Source organism: Marmota marmota, unplaced genomic scaffold (assembly GCF_001458135.2).
Source record: "Marmota marmota marmota unplaced genomic scaffold, marMar, whole genome shotgun sequence".
Classification (NCBI taxonomy): Eukaryota; Metazoa; Chordata; class Mammalia; order Rodentia; family Sciuridae; genus Marmota; species Marmota marmota.
In genome coordinates this window covers 36033617-36050125 of record NW_026000082.1, presented here as the reverse complement: position 1 = coordinate 36050125, position 16509 = coordinate 36033617, and the positions used below count along the sequence as shown (strand labels likewise).

General features: G+C 43.6%; 1 protein-coding gene across 1 annotated transcript in view; it reads left to right on the top strand.

The window, feature by feature from the left end:
* Positions 1–13101, top strand: part of Maco1 (macoilin 1) — a 47400-nt gene extending 34299 nt beyond the window's left edge. The window contains exons 7-10 of the mRNA XM_015484781.2: positions 1120–1302; positions 4009–4129; positions 6206–6380; positions 11206–13101. Coding sequence (XP_015340267.2) covers positions 1120–1302; positions 4009–4129; positions 6206–6380; positions 11206–11408 — 682 coding nt within the window. The 3' untranslated portion in view covers positions 11409–13101. The remainder of the gene's footprint in view (positions 1–1119; positions 1303–4008; positions 4130–6205; positions 6381–11205) is intronic.
* Positions 13102–16509: the final 3408 nt, after the last annotated feature.

The following is a 16509-nucleotide window of genomic DNA, read 5'->3' as shown; positions in this document are numbered from 1 at the left end:
TGGGAGCACAAGCCTCCTGGTGACAAAGGGACCTGGCAGAGAAGTTTCTAAGTAAAATGTTTAAAATATTTAATGTACTACCAGATGTTCAAGATCTATAAAAACTTACTTCATTGCAACAAAGGTTTATTCATATTTTGTCCTTTTCATTTAATAATTTAAAATAGTTTCCATGATAAGTAAAGTTGTTAGGAGTAGTCACAGTTGGAAAATCTTGTTCCTCTGAGTGACAATTTCCAGAGGGGCAGATTATATCTACTTTGACTTATAGAATTAAAAAATGACATTAAACTTTGATTTTCTTGAAGAGGCAATCAAAAAGCCAGATCTGGGTGAATTCTTTTAAGCTTTCCATTAATTCATTCTGGAATTACTTGACTCAATGTAGAGCTGTCTTTTTTTTTAAATATCTAAGCAATATGTGCCCATCATAGTGATTACGATTATAGACTCTGGGCTTTTCCTGTTGGAAGAGGAGTCCTGCATTTTTTTAAATGTAACTTCAGAATTTGAGCATTACAGGCAAAAACTCTCTCTATTGCTTTTGACCAACATTTGTGGTGGTTTTAGCATTGATAAGGAGGAATGTTACCTCCTCACTTTGATATGTAAAGCTATGGGTGACTCCAAAGAAACTGATTCAGGGACATTAAGAAAATGTCTTACAGCTGGTAAGAAAAGTCTGCAGTAGGTCCCATCATGATTGTATTCAGGATAAGAAAGACTCCTCCCTTCTAGCCTTATTTTCTTTTTGGTGGGGCTGGTTCCAGCAGTGTTTTTTTTTTTTACCCAGACAAAAATTATTTTAAGGTGCTGCAGGACACTGGAATTCGTTCTACAATGATTGTCCCCTCAGTTAGAAGCTTCTTGTATCCTATACTCTAGACTACCTGCTGTAGATCACTTACCTTAACAAAACAGAGGGTAGGACTGATTCTGGGTCTTGTAAGCAGCCTGTTTGTTAGTGTTTAGGCATTGTTATGACGCTGTGTTTTCCCAGGCACACAGGAAGTTGGTACTTAAGGTTTGCTGTTCATACGTTTTACTTGACCTTAAAATGAGAAAAAAGAAGCCTGTTTCTTATTATGAAGACTTTGTATGACAATTGTTTTCATATAGGTTACATAATGCTGTGCAAATGAAGCAAAAAGACAAGCAGAACATCAGCCAGTTGGAGAAAAAGCTAAAAGCTGAGCAGGAAGCACGGAGTTTTGTAGAAAAACAGTTAATGGAGGAAAAAAAAAGGAAGAAGTTAGAAGAAGCCACTGCTGCACGGGCTGTTGCATTTGCTGCTGCATCTAGGTAAGTTCATGTCACCGGAGTGTATAATCCAGGTTGGCTTTCCTTGTCCCAAGACATATGTGGGAATTTGCTGCCAAGGGTAGGATTGGACAGACCACAATCTTGCATGGATAGGTTGCTTTTAAGGGCTGTGTGTCTTGTAACAAATTCATTCCTTAATGACCTCACTTATAAAGTGGACTTAGCATCCCTGCACCAAGTGCTGCTTATAGAATGCCTCTAGTTACTTTCAGAAAAACTGATTACTAAATGTGTTGAGAGATCCCATCTGGAATTTTATTCCCTTTATAAGGCTCTTAAGTGTGGGTGTTTCTGAGTTTTTATCTTAAAATGGAAGAATGATAGAATCTTGGTTACCCAGGCACTGTGTACTAACTGCTCCTGGCTTTGTTGGATATCAGCAAACTATCAAATAGATGAAAAAAAAAAAAGGTGAAATACAAGTTTCTATTAGATTTGTGGAGTGCTGAGCCAGGCATGATGGCAGTGACTATAATCCTAGATGCTCTGGAGGCTGAGGCAGAAGGATCTGCAAGTTTGAAGCCAGCCTAAGGCCCTAAGCAACTTTAATAAGGGCTGGGATGTAGGTCAGTGGTGTAAAGTACTCAAGGAAGGGAGGGAGGAAAGGAAAAAGAAGGAAAAGCAAGAAAGAAATATTTGTGTAGATTGTGTGGGGTGATGAAAACTGGGAACTACTTCTCATACCATTGAGAAGTACCCCTGCATGCAGATATTTCAAAAACTGATATGTAACTGCCATATGAATTCCAGTAAAGAAGGAAGATTGTTCAGTCTCCCCCCCCCCCACTCCTTTGTTTCTGCTTCACCTTCTTTTTGTTTGTTTTTTGACTCCTGAATTCCATCTGCATGATTGGGGTCAGTTATGGGCTTGCAGATACAGAATGAGGGTAAATTTTTTATTTCATGCTGAATTTTTGTCCTAATTTGTATCTATGTGGTATAATTCAACCACAATTCTTTCTTGAGTTTTACTTTATTGCATTAAACAAGTAATTTAGTTGCCAACCTTTGGCATGTTAATAACCTTCTTTAGGGTTCTGGCATTTGCAGAATAATTGGTGAATCATCTTGTCACCTTTCAGGAAATAGCAGTGAATAGTGAGAATGTTTCTTCCCAGTGTGCCGCCCCCTACAGACTGTAGACTGCAGGTGGTTGAGACTGGGGGACTGGGGGCCATCTGATCTAGACAGACTCAGACTCTGATCTAGACAGACCCCTGACTGCCTGCTGCTGATATGGGTTGTTTGTGTCAAGGTGTGTGTTAGCATTTCCCATACACTTGCACTTGCAGGATATTTACTTGAATATTCATCCAGCATGGCCTGTGTTTTCCTTAACTTATCTAGCACCTACCTTTTCTAAAACCTTCTACGTAGTAGGATATAGCAGTACTTTTTTTTTTAAATATTTTTTTTCTAATTGTGGTTGGACATAATACCTTTATTATTTATTTATTAATACGTGGTGCTGAGGATCGAACCCAGGGCCTCGCATGTGCTAGGTGAGCGCTCTACCGCTGAGCCACAATACAGCAGTACCTTAACCACATCATTAGTGTCTCCCATGCCTGAGAGTCATCAGTCAGTTGGTTTCAGGGTCTACTCTAAATCGCTTTTGCTTCCAGTTAAGCTTATTTGTTTGGGTCTTGTCCTTGGAGGGCTCTTGTTTGCCGTCTCTTAGGTGGAATGGCTTTTACTCTTGAGCACGTCTCTCCCTGGATCTTCCTTTGGTAATCAGAGGACACCTACTTCTCAGGCCTGGAACCTCAACACTTAGTAGTTCAGCAGCTCTGGACTGCCTCATCCCCTTTAGCTCATCCTTAGCCCTGAGAAGCAGCCTAATGTTGCTCTTTTGTTTTTCTGTTTATTCCAGGCTGCAGCAACTTTGTGACTAACCAAAGGTGAAATTTACAGTGCATAATCCCCCAAAAGTGGAAAAACAAGGGATTTTTGTGTGTTTATTGAGCCTTACTAGAGATAGTACATGTTCAGTTCTACCCAGCTCTGCTCTGTGTGTAGTAAGTCACTGTGGCCTGGTGGGAAGAATGCTGGACTGGGAAGCAAGAAATCCTGTTCTTATCTCAATTCTGTGACCTACACACTAGGAGACTACTTTATCTGTGTTACCTCAGCTTTCTTATCTGGAAAATGGGATAATGTACTAAAGGGAGTTTGGGTAAAGTACCTAGCTTGTAGAGACACTCAGTTGATGACAGTTATTGCACATATTGAGCCAAAAGTTAAAAACTTACAGACCCTTGAGTATAAGAAAAAACCTCAGTCCTATAATATAAGTACTGTCAGCCCTCCACAGCTGTAGGCTCCATCAGCATCGGCAAATTCAGCCATCTCAAGATAGTTAATATTTGAAAAAAATAAACTGGATCTTTATTGAACATGTACAGACTTTTTATTTTTATCATTATTCCCTGAACAATGTAATATAACAAGTACATACATTTACATTGCTTTACGTATTATAAGTAATCTAGAGATAGTTTTAAAATATGGGAGAATGTGCAGAGGTTATATGCTAGCGCTAAGCTATTTTATATACAGAAGTTGAGCATACATGGATTTTGGTATTCGTGGAATCTTGGAACCAATCCCCCATGGATACAGAGGGAAAACTGTAAACCTGTAGTCTTTGAAATTCATTTATTTCCTTCTCTTATTTTTCAAAAGGGGAGAGTGCACTGAAACCTTACGGAATCGGATCAGAGAACTAGAAGCAGAAGGCAAGAAGCTCACAATGGACATGAAGGTGAAAGAAGACCAGATCAGGGAACTAGAATTGAAAGTTCAGGTAAGGAGGAAACAAAAGTCTCCTCTTGACCTGGAACTCCTTTTTCAGTCTAGATTTTTGTGTGCTGTGCCGCAAGGTGGAGACAGTGCCTTTTGATACAGACCAAATCCCATGGCTCTAAAAATTCATAGGTGATAAAAAGATTGAACTCTTAATTTTGTCTAGCTCATTTCATATTATAGCCAGATTCTGATACAAGCCAGAAGTGTTGGCAATCCCTGAACATGTTTTACACCAGGATTTGACGTTCTGTAGATCCATTTAACATTTTCAGGTTATAGGCCAGATTAGTGTCCTTTGGGACCTAACATCTTTCCTGAGCCTAACTGTCTGTCTGTCCATTGCCAGGGAACAGATCCTGCTGGATGACTCTGAACCTTAGAGTCTGTAGTCTTGAGCAGTGCAGGGTGAGGAAAGATGCCAGGACAGGGTGTAGCCAGTTTAGGGGGCCATGTGTACCTTAAACAGGTACTTACCATCAGCTCTTCATTAATGTCATATATGGTAAAGTTACAGTAATTTACATCATGAGCAAATGGTAAGAATTACTGGCAAGTCAGTGGAGTAGAATAGATGACCTGGAGACAAAGCCTCAAGTATATAGTAAAGGTAATGCAGCCAGGAGAGGTGAGCAGGAGTCTGTAACAGGCTTTGGAACTGGATAAGTGATGAAAAAAATAAAATTAGAAGCTCATCTCACAGCACACAAAAAGAAATTCTAGATAAAGGGTTGCATGCAAAATAGCTAAGCAAAAACATAGTAGACTTCATCTTGAAACAGGGATACTTTCTAAACCTAAAAGCAATGGAAGAAATCAGAGTAAAATAAAATCAGCTGGGGAAGGTATACATATTGCAGCAAGTATAAATAATTACTGAATATCCTCAACATGTAAATAGCTCATAAAATAACTAAGAAAAGTTCAAATATAAAGAAATAAACAAAAATATGAACAGATAATTCACAGAAGAAATACTAATGACTGAAAAAATGTAAGAATATATTAATCATCAAAGACATGCAGATTAAAATTAGAAATAATTTGTCTTCTGTGAAACTGGCAAAGAATTTTTAAGTGATAGTATCAGTCTTGGTGAAGATGCTACAAAATAGCTTCATGCATTGCTGGTGGATGGAAATAAAACTTCTGGAAAAAATCAGGTATTTTTTAAGTATTTACCTTTTTAGGAATTCAGCCCTAAGGCAAATATTGAAAAATATTACCGATGATTGATATCTCAAAGATGTTTTGTGTAGTGGTATATAAATGTAAAAAAAAAAAAAAAAAAAAAGGAAACTTAACAATGGAAGATTCATTCAAATTATTATATATATACACATATAGGAGTATTATATATATTATTAACAATTTTATTTTGGAAGAATATTTGAGAGGACAAGTTTTTAAAGGCTATACAAATTATATATGTATTATTTCAGTTATGCTAAAAGATACACATAAACATTAAAAAGGCTCAAAGAAAATATATCACATTTTGCAGTGGTGTAATTATGGGTAATTTGCATTTTCTTTGAACTCTTCTGTATTTTTAAAGTCTCCATAATAGGTTTGGATTTCTCTCTTAAAAGAAAAAGTTCAAATATATTTGTATTGGCTATATTCCCAACTATTTTAAGTGGGCTTATTTTACAGTTTGTCCTGTCAAAATAACGAATATTTCTGCAATTTTTAGTGCAAGTTTAGAGAAGAGTTTTGGCAAATTTGACAGCAGCATTACACCAGCATTTGCAAGTAGTCAGCAGGGAAAAGTTCTCCATGGTTCCGAAGTAGGCTTGCAAGAAAGAGTTTGCTTTGAAGGCAGAGGCCATTTTTAGCTAGATTGTGCCTCATATAGTCAAATGATTATCCACTAAATGTTTTTGTGTATACATGTCACCATATAAATACATTTGCCATATGCTTGTAACTAGTGAGAATACCATGAAAGTACCAGATTTCTGTGTTCTATTGGCCAGGTCAAGAATAGTGGGATTTAATTTGTGATTTCAGGCTAATTTTTAGACATCGATGCCAAAACTACCATGTAGCATTGCTGTTTTGATGATATTGATAGGAGCTTCGGAAGTATAAGGAAAATGAGAAGGACACCGAGGTGCTAATGTCAGCCCTCTCCGCCATGCAAGATAAGACACAGCACCTGGAGAACAGCCTCAGCGCAGAGACAAGAATCAAACTGGACCTGTTCTCTGCACTGGGCGACGCAAAACGGCAGCTTGAGATTGCCCAGGGTAGGAGAGTGGTGGGCCCTGTTGGGGTGGTGGGGCTTCGGAGAGCAGACCTCCCCCATAGAGCTCTGAACCAAAGGGCATTTCAGTTTTCCCTTCAAGTGGTTTGGTAAGTGCCCTGCAGACATATTTTGAGATGGAAGCATATTAAGTGCAGGGTGTACAGAAAAGACTATGAGTGTCTACGTTCTAGGAGCTCAGGGTGTTGTTGAACAAGTAGGTGACTCTGAAGTCATCAAAAGGTGCTGACATAGCAGCATGTACCAGCCCTGTGGGAATCCAGAGAGAGAGGTAGGGACTAAACTAGTCTGGGGAGTCAGAGGAAGCCATGTCTCAGAGGAACTAATGTCTGAGCTAGAGCTTGAATTATGGGAAGGGGTGGCACAGTGAATAAGAAGCATAGTGGAGCACAAGGGTTCAGGAGGTGAGGCAGGGCCTTATGCCTTCGGAACTGCAGCTGGCTGTGCTTGGATGGAGCTGTGGGAAGAGAGTCTGGAGAGCAGGACATCCACTCAGCAGATTGTCACTGAGACCTGCTGTGTGCCAGGCATCCCGAGAGTCCCTGGGGATTCGAGGATTTAGCCCTGGTGAGGGACAGTGGACAAGCCAGTGGGCAATATGTCAAAGGACGATAAGGTTGATGGCAAAAATAAAGCAGTGGTGCCAAGGGCATGTGGGGGGGGGGGAGCTTCTGGCATCACAGAAGTTCCCTTGAATAGGCAGCATTTGAGCAGAGAGTGGAGGTAGCTGGAGGAAAGCACTAAGGTGGAGGGTAAGTACAAAGTCCTGCAGGGAGCGGGGAATGCAGCATCATATCAAGGGTGGGAATAGCAGCAACCAGGTTCTATAGGATTTGTGGTTCCCAGAAAGAACTGGGGACTTTTACTCTGAGAGACAAGAGGAGCTCTGGAAGACATCTGAACTGAGGCAGGACGTGACCTGATGAAAACAAATTTGGAGGCCTGGAGTTGTGGTTCAGTGGCAGAGCACTTGCCTGGCATGCGTGAGGCACTGGGTTCGATTCTCAGCGTCACATAGAAATTAATAAATAGATAGATAGATAGTTAAAGTCCTTGGCTTTTTTTTTTTTTAATTGGATTTTCTTCAAGAAAATGATAGCCACCTAATTGACTAGATTCCTGAGTGGGATACTGAAAAAAACCTCCAGTTAATTGGCTTAGTAGATGGGAAAGACTGTTTCATCAGGACTTTTCTAGTAACTGTACTCTGCAAATCCTTATCCTGAAAACTCCAGGGGAGGCAGAGATGAACACAGCAGATCAGTGGGGGATCTACCAGGGCAGTGGTGTGCAAATTTTTTAAATTATTGTGTAGCCCAGATAGGCTTATTTCAAGTAGATTATATCTATCATCATCTACCTATTTGAAATTAAAACTTAAAATTTTTATTTATTAATCTATTATTTATTAATCCATCTTAAAATAACATAAACATATTCTATTTTTACATAAATAACATTTTTATGAAAAAAAAAAAAAACTTTTTTCCAAAACAAAAAAATGTAGAAAAGATTTTTACACGCCCAAAATGAGGATGAAGAAACCAGCTGATGTTTTAGGGTGCATGAGTTTGGTTTGGGGTGTTTTGTTTTAGAGGTGCGCCCCAGACACCCAAATAGGAGCTGTCTTAGTGTTATTATCGAGGCAGTTCTGACACTGTAGACCCTGCCTGCACTTCCAGAATTGCTGCACGAGGGCAAGCCAAGCAGATGGCCTCTGCCATGAAGCAGAGGCAGAGGGCGGGAGAGGCCAGAGAAGAATTCAGGGAGGCTTCCTGGAGGAGGGGGCTTTGAAGACTAGGCTTGGAAGGATGAATGAGAACAGAGAATGGCAGGGAGAAACGCTGTTACATGAAGGAGTAGTATAAGCAAGAGAAAGAAAGTGTTGGGGATGTCTGGGTGAGTAATCTAGTGGCCTCAAGCTGGGGGATGAAAGAAAAGAGTGGAAGGTTAAGAGGACACTGATGAAGCCGTGCCAGAGAATATATTCTCCAGATTTTCCAGAGGTGTGAGGTGATGTGTTCTGGCTGCTAATTTGGATTTGAGAAGTGAGGTTGAGAGGAGGCAGAGGGGTCAGGTGAGAGCTTCTCCTGTCTTCAGTGCAGGAGTTGAAGTACCGGGGAGTTGACTCCTGGAGAGGGAATGGTCCTGAGGTCAGGAGATGCCTGAGGTCCAGCCGGAGCCAAGGAAGGGAGGTAGCACGGCTTAGGGAGCATGAGTTTGGTTTGGGGTGTTTTGTTTTAGAGGTGCGCCCCAGACACCCAGATAGGAGAGATTTGTCAATCAGTGGGAACCTTCAGCCTAAACCAGAGAGAGAAGCCAAACCCCTGGGGGTGAAGGGTGGGTGTAGAAGTTGGGGGAAGTTAGTGAGGCCACAGAAGTAGCTGGGGACGGCCCAGATGATTGACAAGAGAAGGGGATTGGGCACCAGGCTGCCTTAGTCTGTGGACTTGGGGGAAAGGTGTGGTGAACAAAGGTTCCTGAGAAGCCACCTCTGAAGCTGAGTTTCTGACCCATTACCGGCCTTTTTGCTTGCCTGGTTCAGCTCCCTGGGGAATGGGCACCCGGCTACTGCACCCCTGCTCACTTGGGTTTGCATCCTTGAAAAGATCCCCTGGAGGGGAAGCAGCACCTGGTCTCAGGAGCCAAGGGGCCTTCCCAGCCCAGCTGTGCTTCGCTGACAGCACAGGAATCCTCGGGAGTGAGGGGGGCTCTTTCCCAAAACCTGTGAGATGTGTTCATGTTCCTGATGAAAGAACTCAAATCTGCACTGGAAAAGATAGAGTGGCTCACGTATCAGATGCCATTAGGTATTTTATTCATCTGAAGCTTATTTTGTTCAAAGCGGAGGAGGATATTTGATGCTCATTTGAAGCTTAGGGGAGAAGAAGGAAGTGAGGGAGCAGTCCCTTTCAAACACTGCTCCTGGCTGCTGCCTTCCCCACTGCCCGCCTCCCCTGTCCTGCTTAGAATATTCTAATAAGAATCCAGCTTTGTAATTCAAATCAAAACCCCCCGTTGCTTTTCTCCTTCCTTTCTGTATCACTTGATTCATCCTGGTCACAAAATGACTTTCATCTCTACTACATCCTTTTAAAACATGTGCCTCAAGCACTCTCACTCCAAGTACACGGTCCTCTTCCCGGGGACTCATGAGCGGTCAAAATAAGGGCAGTTCACAGTCAACCTTTTTTCTTTTTTTTCTTTTTCTTAGTTGTAAATGGACACAATACCTTTATTTTGTTTATTTACTTATTTAATTTTATGTGGTGCTGAGGATCAAACCCAGTGTCCCACATGTGCTAGGCAAGTGCTCTACCTCTGAGCCCCAGCCCCTCTCTTTTCTTATTTACTTCCCCTCAGAGCCACATGACACGATGGCAGTCTTGTGGGCTTTTGAACATAGTGATCCTGGGCTTAAATCCTGCTCTTGCTAACTAAGTGACTTTGAGTGAGCTTCAGAGCTTGCAGAGCCTCCGCTTTTCACTAGGCTGGGCAGTGGAGGGATGGTGATGGGAAAAAATGGAGACGCAGTGTCTGCTCTCACAGGGCTTAAGTTGAGCAGGGAGATGATGGACACAGATCATCACTCAAAGAATTAGTTTCAGGAGGCAGAAGAATGCTGGGAGTGTAGACTGCAGCAGGCTGCATGGAGTCGAGCCCTGGCTCTCTGCTGTCTGTATTCCTTGGGCAAGTCACTCGACCCCTCTTATGCATTGATTTCTTCATCTGCAGAATGGGTGGTGATGACAATTCCCACCTCTTAGGGTTGTCCTGAGAAAGAAATGAGCTAGTAGATGTGAGCACTTAGAACATCATCTGGCACCTGTGAAGCCCTATGAGTCAGTCACTGTCATCATGATTATTGTGGAGAATAAGGGACAGAAAGGAAGGTTGTTAGGGCAGGTTGAGAGTCTGAGAGTCTGGGGAGCTGATTTAGATGGCAGGTCCAAGGAGGGCTTTGCTGAGGAAGTGGAAACCCTCAAGTTAGTGGGGCAGGGACAATAGGAGAAGACCCAAAGGGGACAGGCCGTGAAGCAGCCAGAGCTGATCAGATCACAAAGCTGAGGCCCAGTGATCACACAGAGGGAGGATGTGCCGAAAGCTGAACGGGATCTTGGTGCTAACATGGCCAGCCAGCTGCACACTGGGCGGTGGTCAGAGGCACACTGTGCCAAGAGGCAGGGACACAATGGCAGCCTTGGCCACTGGAGAGTTTCCCTAGGGCAGCAGTCCCAGAGCTTCTGCTTCTGTGAGGGAATCTGGCACCACTAGTTCTGAGGCCTCAGTTTTATATTCTTTGGTCTGACGCTCAGCCCATCCCCCCAGGAAAGAATTCCAGCCCAGTGGGTAGAGCTACAGTTCAGAACCAGTACCCCTCTTAGGCTGTTGGAGATGACTGCCAGTTCAAGATGTGGCTCCTGGAAATTGATTTTGTCACTCTTGTCACACATATGTGAGCAGAATCGCTTTTTACCTCTAAGCTAGGAATCAGTAAACAGCATCCCATAGGCCGCATCTGGCCTTCTGCCTATTCTTACACCATTGTGAACTAAGAATGGCTTTTACATTTCCTAGGGTTGGGGAAGAAAACAATGACAAAGACAGTACACGGCCCACAGTGCCTAAAATATTCACTATGTGACCTTTACAGTAAAGGAAAAGTCTGCTTTGCTCTTTTAAGCCATAAGCCTCATAAGCCTTGGAGTTGTTCCAGGGGAACCAAGGCCACTCTGGGGTTGGCCCAAGGGAGCATTGTGCCGAGTGAGCCCTCCCTCCTTCCTAATGGCAGGTCTTTGATCTTACAGGACAAATCCTTCAGAAAGACCAGGAAATCAAGGACCTAAAACAGAAGATAGCCGAAGTCATGGCCGTCATGCCCAGCATAACGTACAGTGCCACCACCAGCCCCCTGAGCCCCGTTTCCCCCCACTATTCTTCCAAATTTGTGGAGACCAGCCCATCTGGACTTGATCCCAATGCCTCTGTCTACCAGCCCCTGAAGAAATGAAGGCCAGCTGTGGGTTTGCCCAACCATTTGGTTACCAGAAGGCCTCACAAAGCAGCATCTCTGGCAGTCAAGACAAAAAAGTTTATATTGTATTTTGTGAGACTGTATATGTTGTCATTTTTAAAAGGGGGGAAGATGACATCCAAGTCTGATTAGAACTGCCCATCAGTTGTAAATTTTTAGAAGACCTCACAGAACTTTGCAGTTTATTTTTCTTGGCCAACACATTAAAACCATTCTTGGATTTCAAGTAGCCAATTTTGCCTTTTCTGTATTCTTAAATAGTTTCCTCTTGAAGAAAAAAAAAAAAGCAGAGTTTTTGCTTTTCAACACTTTGTTTTGCTTTATTCTTAAATAAATAAGCAAAAACTGCACATTGGATTTACGTGGGATGAGGACAGAAGCTTAGTTTTTAGAGTGAAGGGTTAAGTTACCTAACAGCTTTGATTTATAGCTGCATTAAAGAAGATGATTATCCATATTATAGAAAGTGAAAATTGATAGCCCCTCCAAGGACCAAACCAATTCAAGGAGCATCATTTAGGCTGAGAGACTTGAGCGAGGTGACTAGCGTAGGGACGAACAGGGTTCCGTTCCAAACATTCACCTCCCAACACTGTTTAGTCCTAGGAAATGGCGGGCAGCAGTCTTCTCACAGTGCCTGGGCAAAGACTTCAAGAGGAAACTTGACCACTCTAAACTGTTTCCCCCTTCAGTCATCTCTTTCCTGTCTGTATCAAGCTCACCGCAGATCCTGCTGTGAAACTGGCGGGTAGCGGCTGTCCCTTGCCACCTGGCCACCTCTTCCATTCCCTTTGATGGAAAGCACCTGGTGTCCTGTGCTGTGTCGAGCGCCTGGGGAGGAAGCTGGTGGCGATTGTGTATGAGACTGTAATGTGGCTAATAAAAGCTGTGGTCTAGGTTGGTTTTTTTCCCCCTCATTTCACGTAACTGTGCTTTATCGACTTTTCATCATCTTGTGTTTGACACTTTAAAAGAGGCGAGACTATTCCTCAGCTCTTGTGCCAAGGAGGGTTGGTTTTTTTGTTTTGTTTTTTTAAGAATTTTAAAATCAAAACTGCACAAAGATATTGGTTTCAACTCTGTATTATACATTGGTAGAAAAAAGTGTTTGCACAGGCAACTTTTGGAAGTGTTTTAAAATCTGGGTGGGGTGGGGGGAGGGACTGGGAGAGAGGGACAAAGCAAAATTGTATTGGAAACTAGGAAAAATTAAGAAACCAAATAGATTGGTTTTGCTTCCTTGCCATGGGTCCTGGAAGGACATAGTTCTAAAATTTCCTGTTAATTGGCATGTATGTCTCATTTAAAGCAAATTAAGTAGGACAAGTCAGTGAACTAGAAGTATTAAAAAGAATCATCCTTTTAATCACAGATCTTATTTTGGGATTAAAATAAAAACTCCTAGCTTTAGCCAGGTGTGCATGTTGCTGCCATTTGCATTTTTGAATCATCTTGTGTAATCGTCACCATGAAAGTGTTATCAAAATTGTCATAGATTTTTTCATCTTTGTGCAAAAACATGGAAAATTGTCACTGACTTTGTGTTGAGGTTTCCCCCATTTTGCTGCCCTTCAGACACTATTTTCGTTAAATACTTGGTCTTGGCTGCATTCTTTTATTTTTTCCCCCTGTGGGGTTCAAAAGAATAAACATTTTCTTACTGATAAAACTAGTTTTCTGCCTTTTTAACTTTTCAGGAGGACACAGCAAGGTAGACAGTCCGAGTGGGGCTGAGAGGGCTGTCCTTTTGTTCTCTCTTGTCCTGCCCACGTCAGGTGTGGCGAGGCAGGGCCACTGCCCAGGGACAGAGGGTCTTCATTTGCTGTAGTTTCTGTCGGGTGCTCTCCCAGCTCTCCTGTCCCCAGCATCTGATGAAAGCCAGCACTGCCTTGTTTTCTGGTGTGACCCTCCTTTCCTCAGAAAGCAAGTAAGAGCACGGTTGGGGGATATAGTTGGTGAGAAAATCTCAAGGGCAAATTTCCTTCACCATGCCTTGCCCTCTCCCGTTTTCCAGAATCTTGTTGGCTACCTAGTGACCAGTGTCCTGCTGGGTGCCCTGTCTGCTGCAGTCCCGAGTGCCTCCATCATCCTCACTTGTTTTTAAAGGCTTTGTCTGTTTTCATCTTCTGAGAAGCCAGCTGCCTCTCTTGGCCCGTGTTTTCCTCTCTTGGCCATTGTTACAATTGATCTTGGCTTGAGTTTTGGAAAATTCTGCTCTTGGCACCTCACCCTCTGTCCTTGCTGCTGGATAGCCTGAGTCTTGGCCAGTAAGTCTCTTGCAGACACCACACTTAATACCATGAGCAGAGTTCCCCAGGGAAACGCTGGGGCTGGGCTGGGCTTTTGCCTTTGCCTTTCCTGAAGGAATGTGCCCGGTACTGAGTTCTCATTGGCACGTTCTTTTCCACCAAGGAAATCTTGAGTTGTTGTCTTTGTTATTTTAGGCCCAGGATAAAGTGCCTCCACATCTTAGTACGTTGTGTTTATTACATGCCGCCAAGCCCTGTTTGCCACTCTAGATGGTCAAACATTTACAGGAAGAATGGGCTGCGTGTGTTTTGACTCACTGAAGAACCTCTTTTTAGCCACATCTCCCCACTTTATATATATTCATCCTCCCTGTGAAGGTCTTTCCAAGGCGTCCTATAAAAATCCTTGCCTCCTGGTCTGGAGGAAGGGAATGGCCCTTTCTCCCATCATCCTCTTCCCCCATGCTCACTGGGCACCTGAACCCGGCTCTCAAGGCCACCCAGGCGGACCGAATGTTTCCAGCAGCTGCCATCAGATCGCTGCTGGTGCCGTTCACACCACAGCAGAGGGAGCTGGAGAAATAGAAGAAAACCTACCCCGGAGCCCATTCTGTGAAGTCGAACTAGGAAACTGTTTTTGGGGAGCGAGGGGTGGGGGGAGGGATTGGTAGCCAGGCCCATGTGGGTTAAAGGGCCACTGAGATATAAATGCTGGCTGGTGTGACAGTGACGTGTACAGCCGAGCTGGCTTCTTCACAGGCCTGGCAACACTTGCCAAAGGCTCCTGCCACCTTGAGGGCCACTCTGCTGGAGTTCCCGCAGAGCCCTGTGGCATGCATGGCCAAGCCCCCAGACAGGGATGGGGATCTGCTCCTGGCCCCGCCCCTGCTGACCTCCACTGCCCTCAGCCTCGCTGGGTGCTCCTCCCTCACCTTTAAGGAGTCTTGTTCCCTGCCGGGAGGGGATGCTGTGGGGACTAGGGGATCAAAGAACACTGACTGGCAGCAAGGAGTCCTGACGAGGACAGGGGATCCCACCCTAAACCAGTGCTACTCAAGTGTCCTCAGCTGCCGCAGACCAGCAGCACCAGCACCCGGGTCAGGACCAGGAACTCGGGCTCTCCCCCAGAACCATCACCCTGATCTGAATCAGCATTCTGAACACATCTCCTGAGATTCCACTGCATTTTTTTTTTAAGTTGTAGATGAACACAGAAAACCTTTATTTATTTTTATGTAGTGCTGAGAATCAAACCCAGTGCCTTGCACATGCTAGGCAAGTGCTCTGCCACTGAGCCCGAGCCCCAGCCCCAGCCCCAACTGCATGGTGTTCTAGAAGCCCTGCCCTATGCTGACTTTCCTTACCTGAATCAGCAATGTCGCCCTCTTTCTTCTAGTTCAGAATAAGCCCAGATTTGGGTTTTGAAAATCTAGAATTGAAGAGTTAATTGAGGCCACGTTCGGTGGCACATGCCTGTGATCCCAGTGACTTGGGAGGCTGAGGCAGGAGGATCTCAAGTTCAAAGCCAACCTCAGCAATTTAGTGAGGCTCTAGGCTGAGGCAGGAGGATGTCAAATTCAAAGCCAGCCTCAGCAATTTAGTGAGGCTCTAAGCAACTCAGCAAGACCCTGTCTGTAAATAAAATTTAAAAAAAAAATGAGGATGTGGTTTAGTGGTTGAGCACCCCTGGTTTAATCCCTAGTACCAAAAAAAAAAGGGGGGGCTGGGGATGTGGCTTAAGCGGTAGAGTGCTCGCCTTGCATTCTCGGGGCGCTGGGTTCAATCCTCAGCACCACATAAAAATAAAATAAAGATGTTGTGCCCACGGAAAACTAAAAAATAAATATTAACAAAAAAAAAAATGGACATTGATGAGGAGACATGCAGGAGATGAAGCTCTCCAAGATGTGCCCCTTTTACAAAATTTGTTTCCCCACCATTGGAACAAAAGATCCATGAGGATCAAGATTTTTGTCTGTTTACTGCTGTAAACCCAGAATCTAGAATGATGACATCTACACAGTAGGTGCTGAATAAATATTTATTGAAAGAGTAAGGGTCAATTAATAGATGGAGCGTGTAAAATATGGTGTCGTCAGAGCATCTCTGCAGCAGTACCAGGAGAATGACAAGTCTACACAGAATTGCTTCTGGAAAGAAAAGAAGAAATTTGAAATAGCGTATTTGCTATGACATCTCCCATCTGCCTGTCTCTGGTTTCTGCTGAAACCTTGATTTTCTTGTCAGATTTTCTCTACAAACTCCTGCTTGACTCAGCCAGGTGCAAAGATTTCCTAAACAGCTGGATGCACTGAGAGCCGTCAGCTGTCTGGAAACCCTTGCTGCAGGGAACCTTCAGGGGGCACGTCCATTCCTCACCCTGTCGGAGCCGTAGACCTGACTTCCCCCAGAGCCAGCCCCCTGCCCGGTGCGTTGGTGTGGGGATTTTTCATTTTGACAGTAATGGAATTCTCAAGCATTTCCTCCAGGAAGGGACCTGTTGAATGAGTGTCTCAGAGGCTCTGGCAAAGGAAGCCATGCTTCCTTCCTTCTTGGGTGTCCTTTGAATGCCTGTGCATTATTCCCTTCTCAGCATTTGCTGTTAGTTCCTCTGCCTTTGTCCCAACCTGATTGGAGTCTTGCATCCCCGTGAGTTTTGATGCACCAGCTGGCAGGTGCTTAAAATTATTATTATTATTATTATTATTAGTGGTGTTAGGGATTGAACCTAGGGACTCATGTATGCTAGGCAAGCACTCCACCACAGTGTCACATCCCCAGCCCCTTAAATCACAATTCTAATAAGTTCCCAAGTGAGGCTGAGTCCT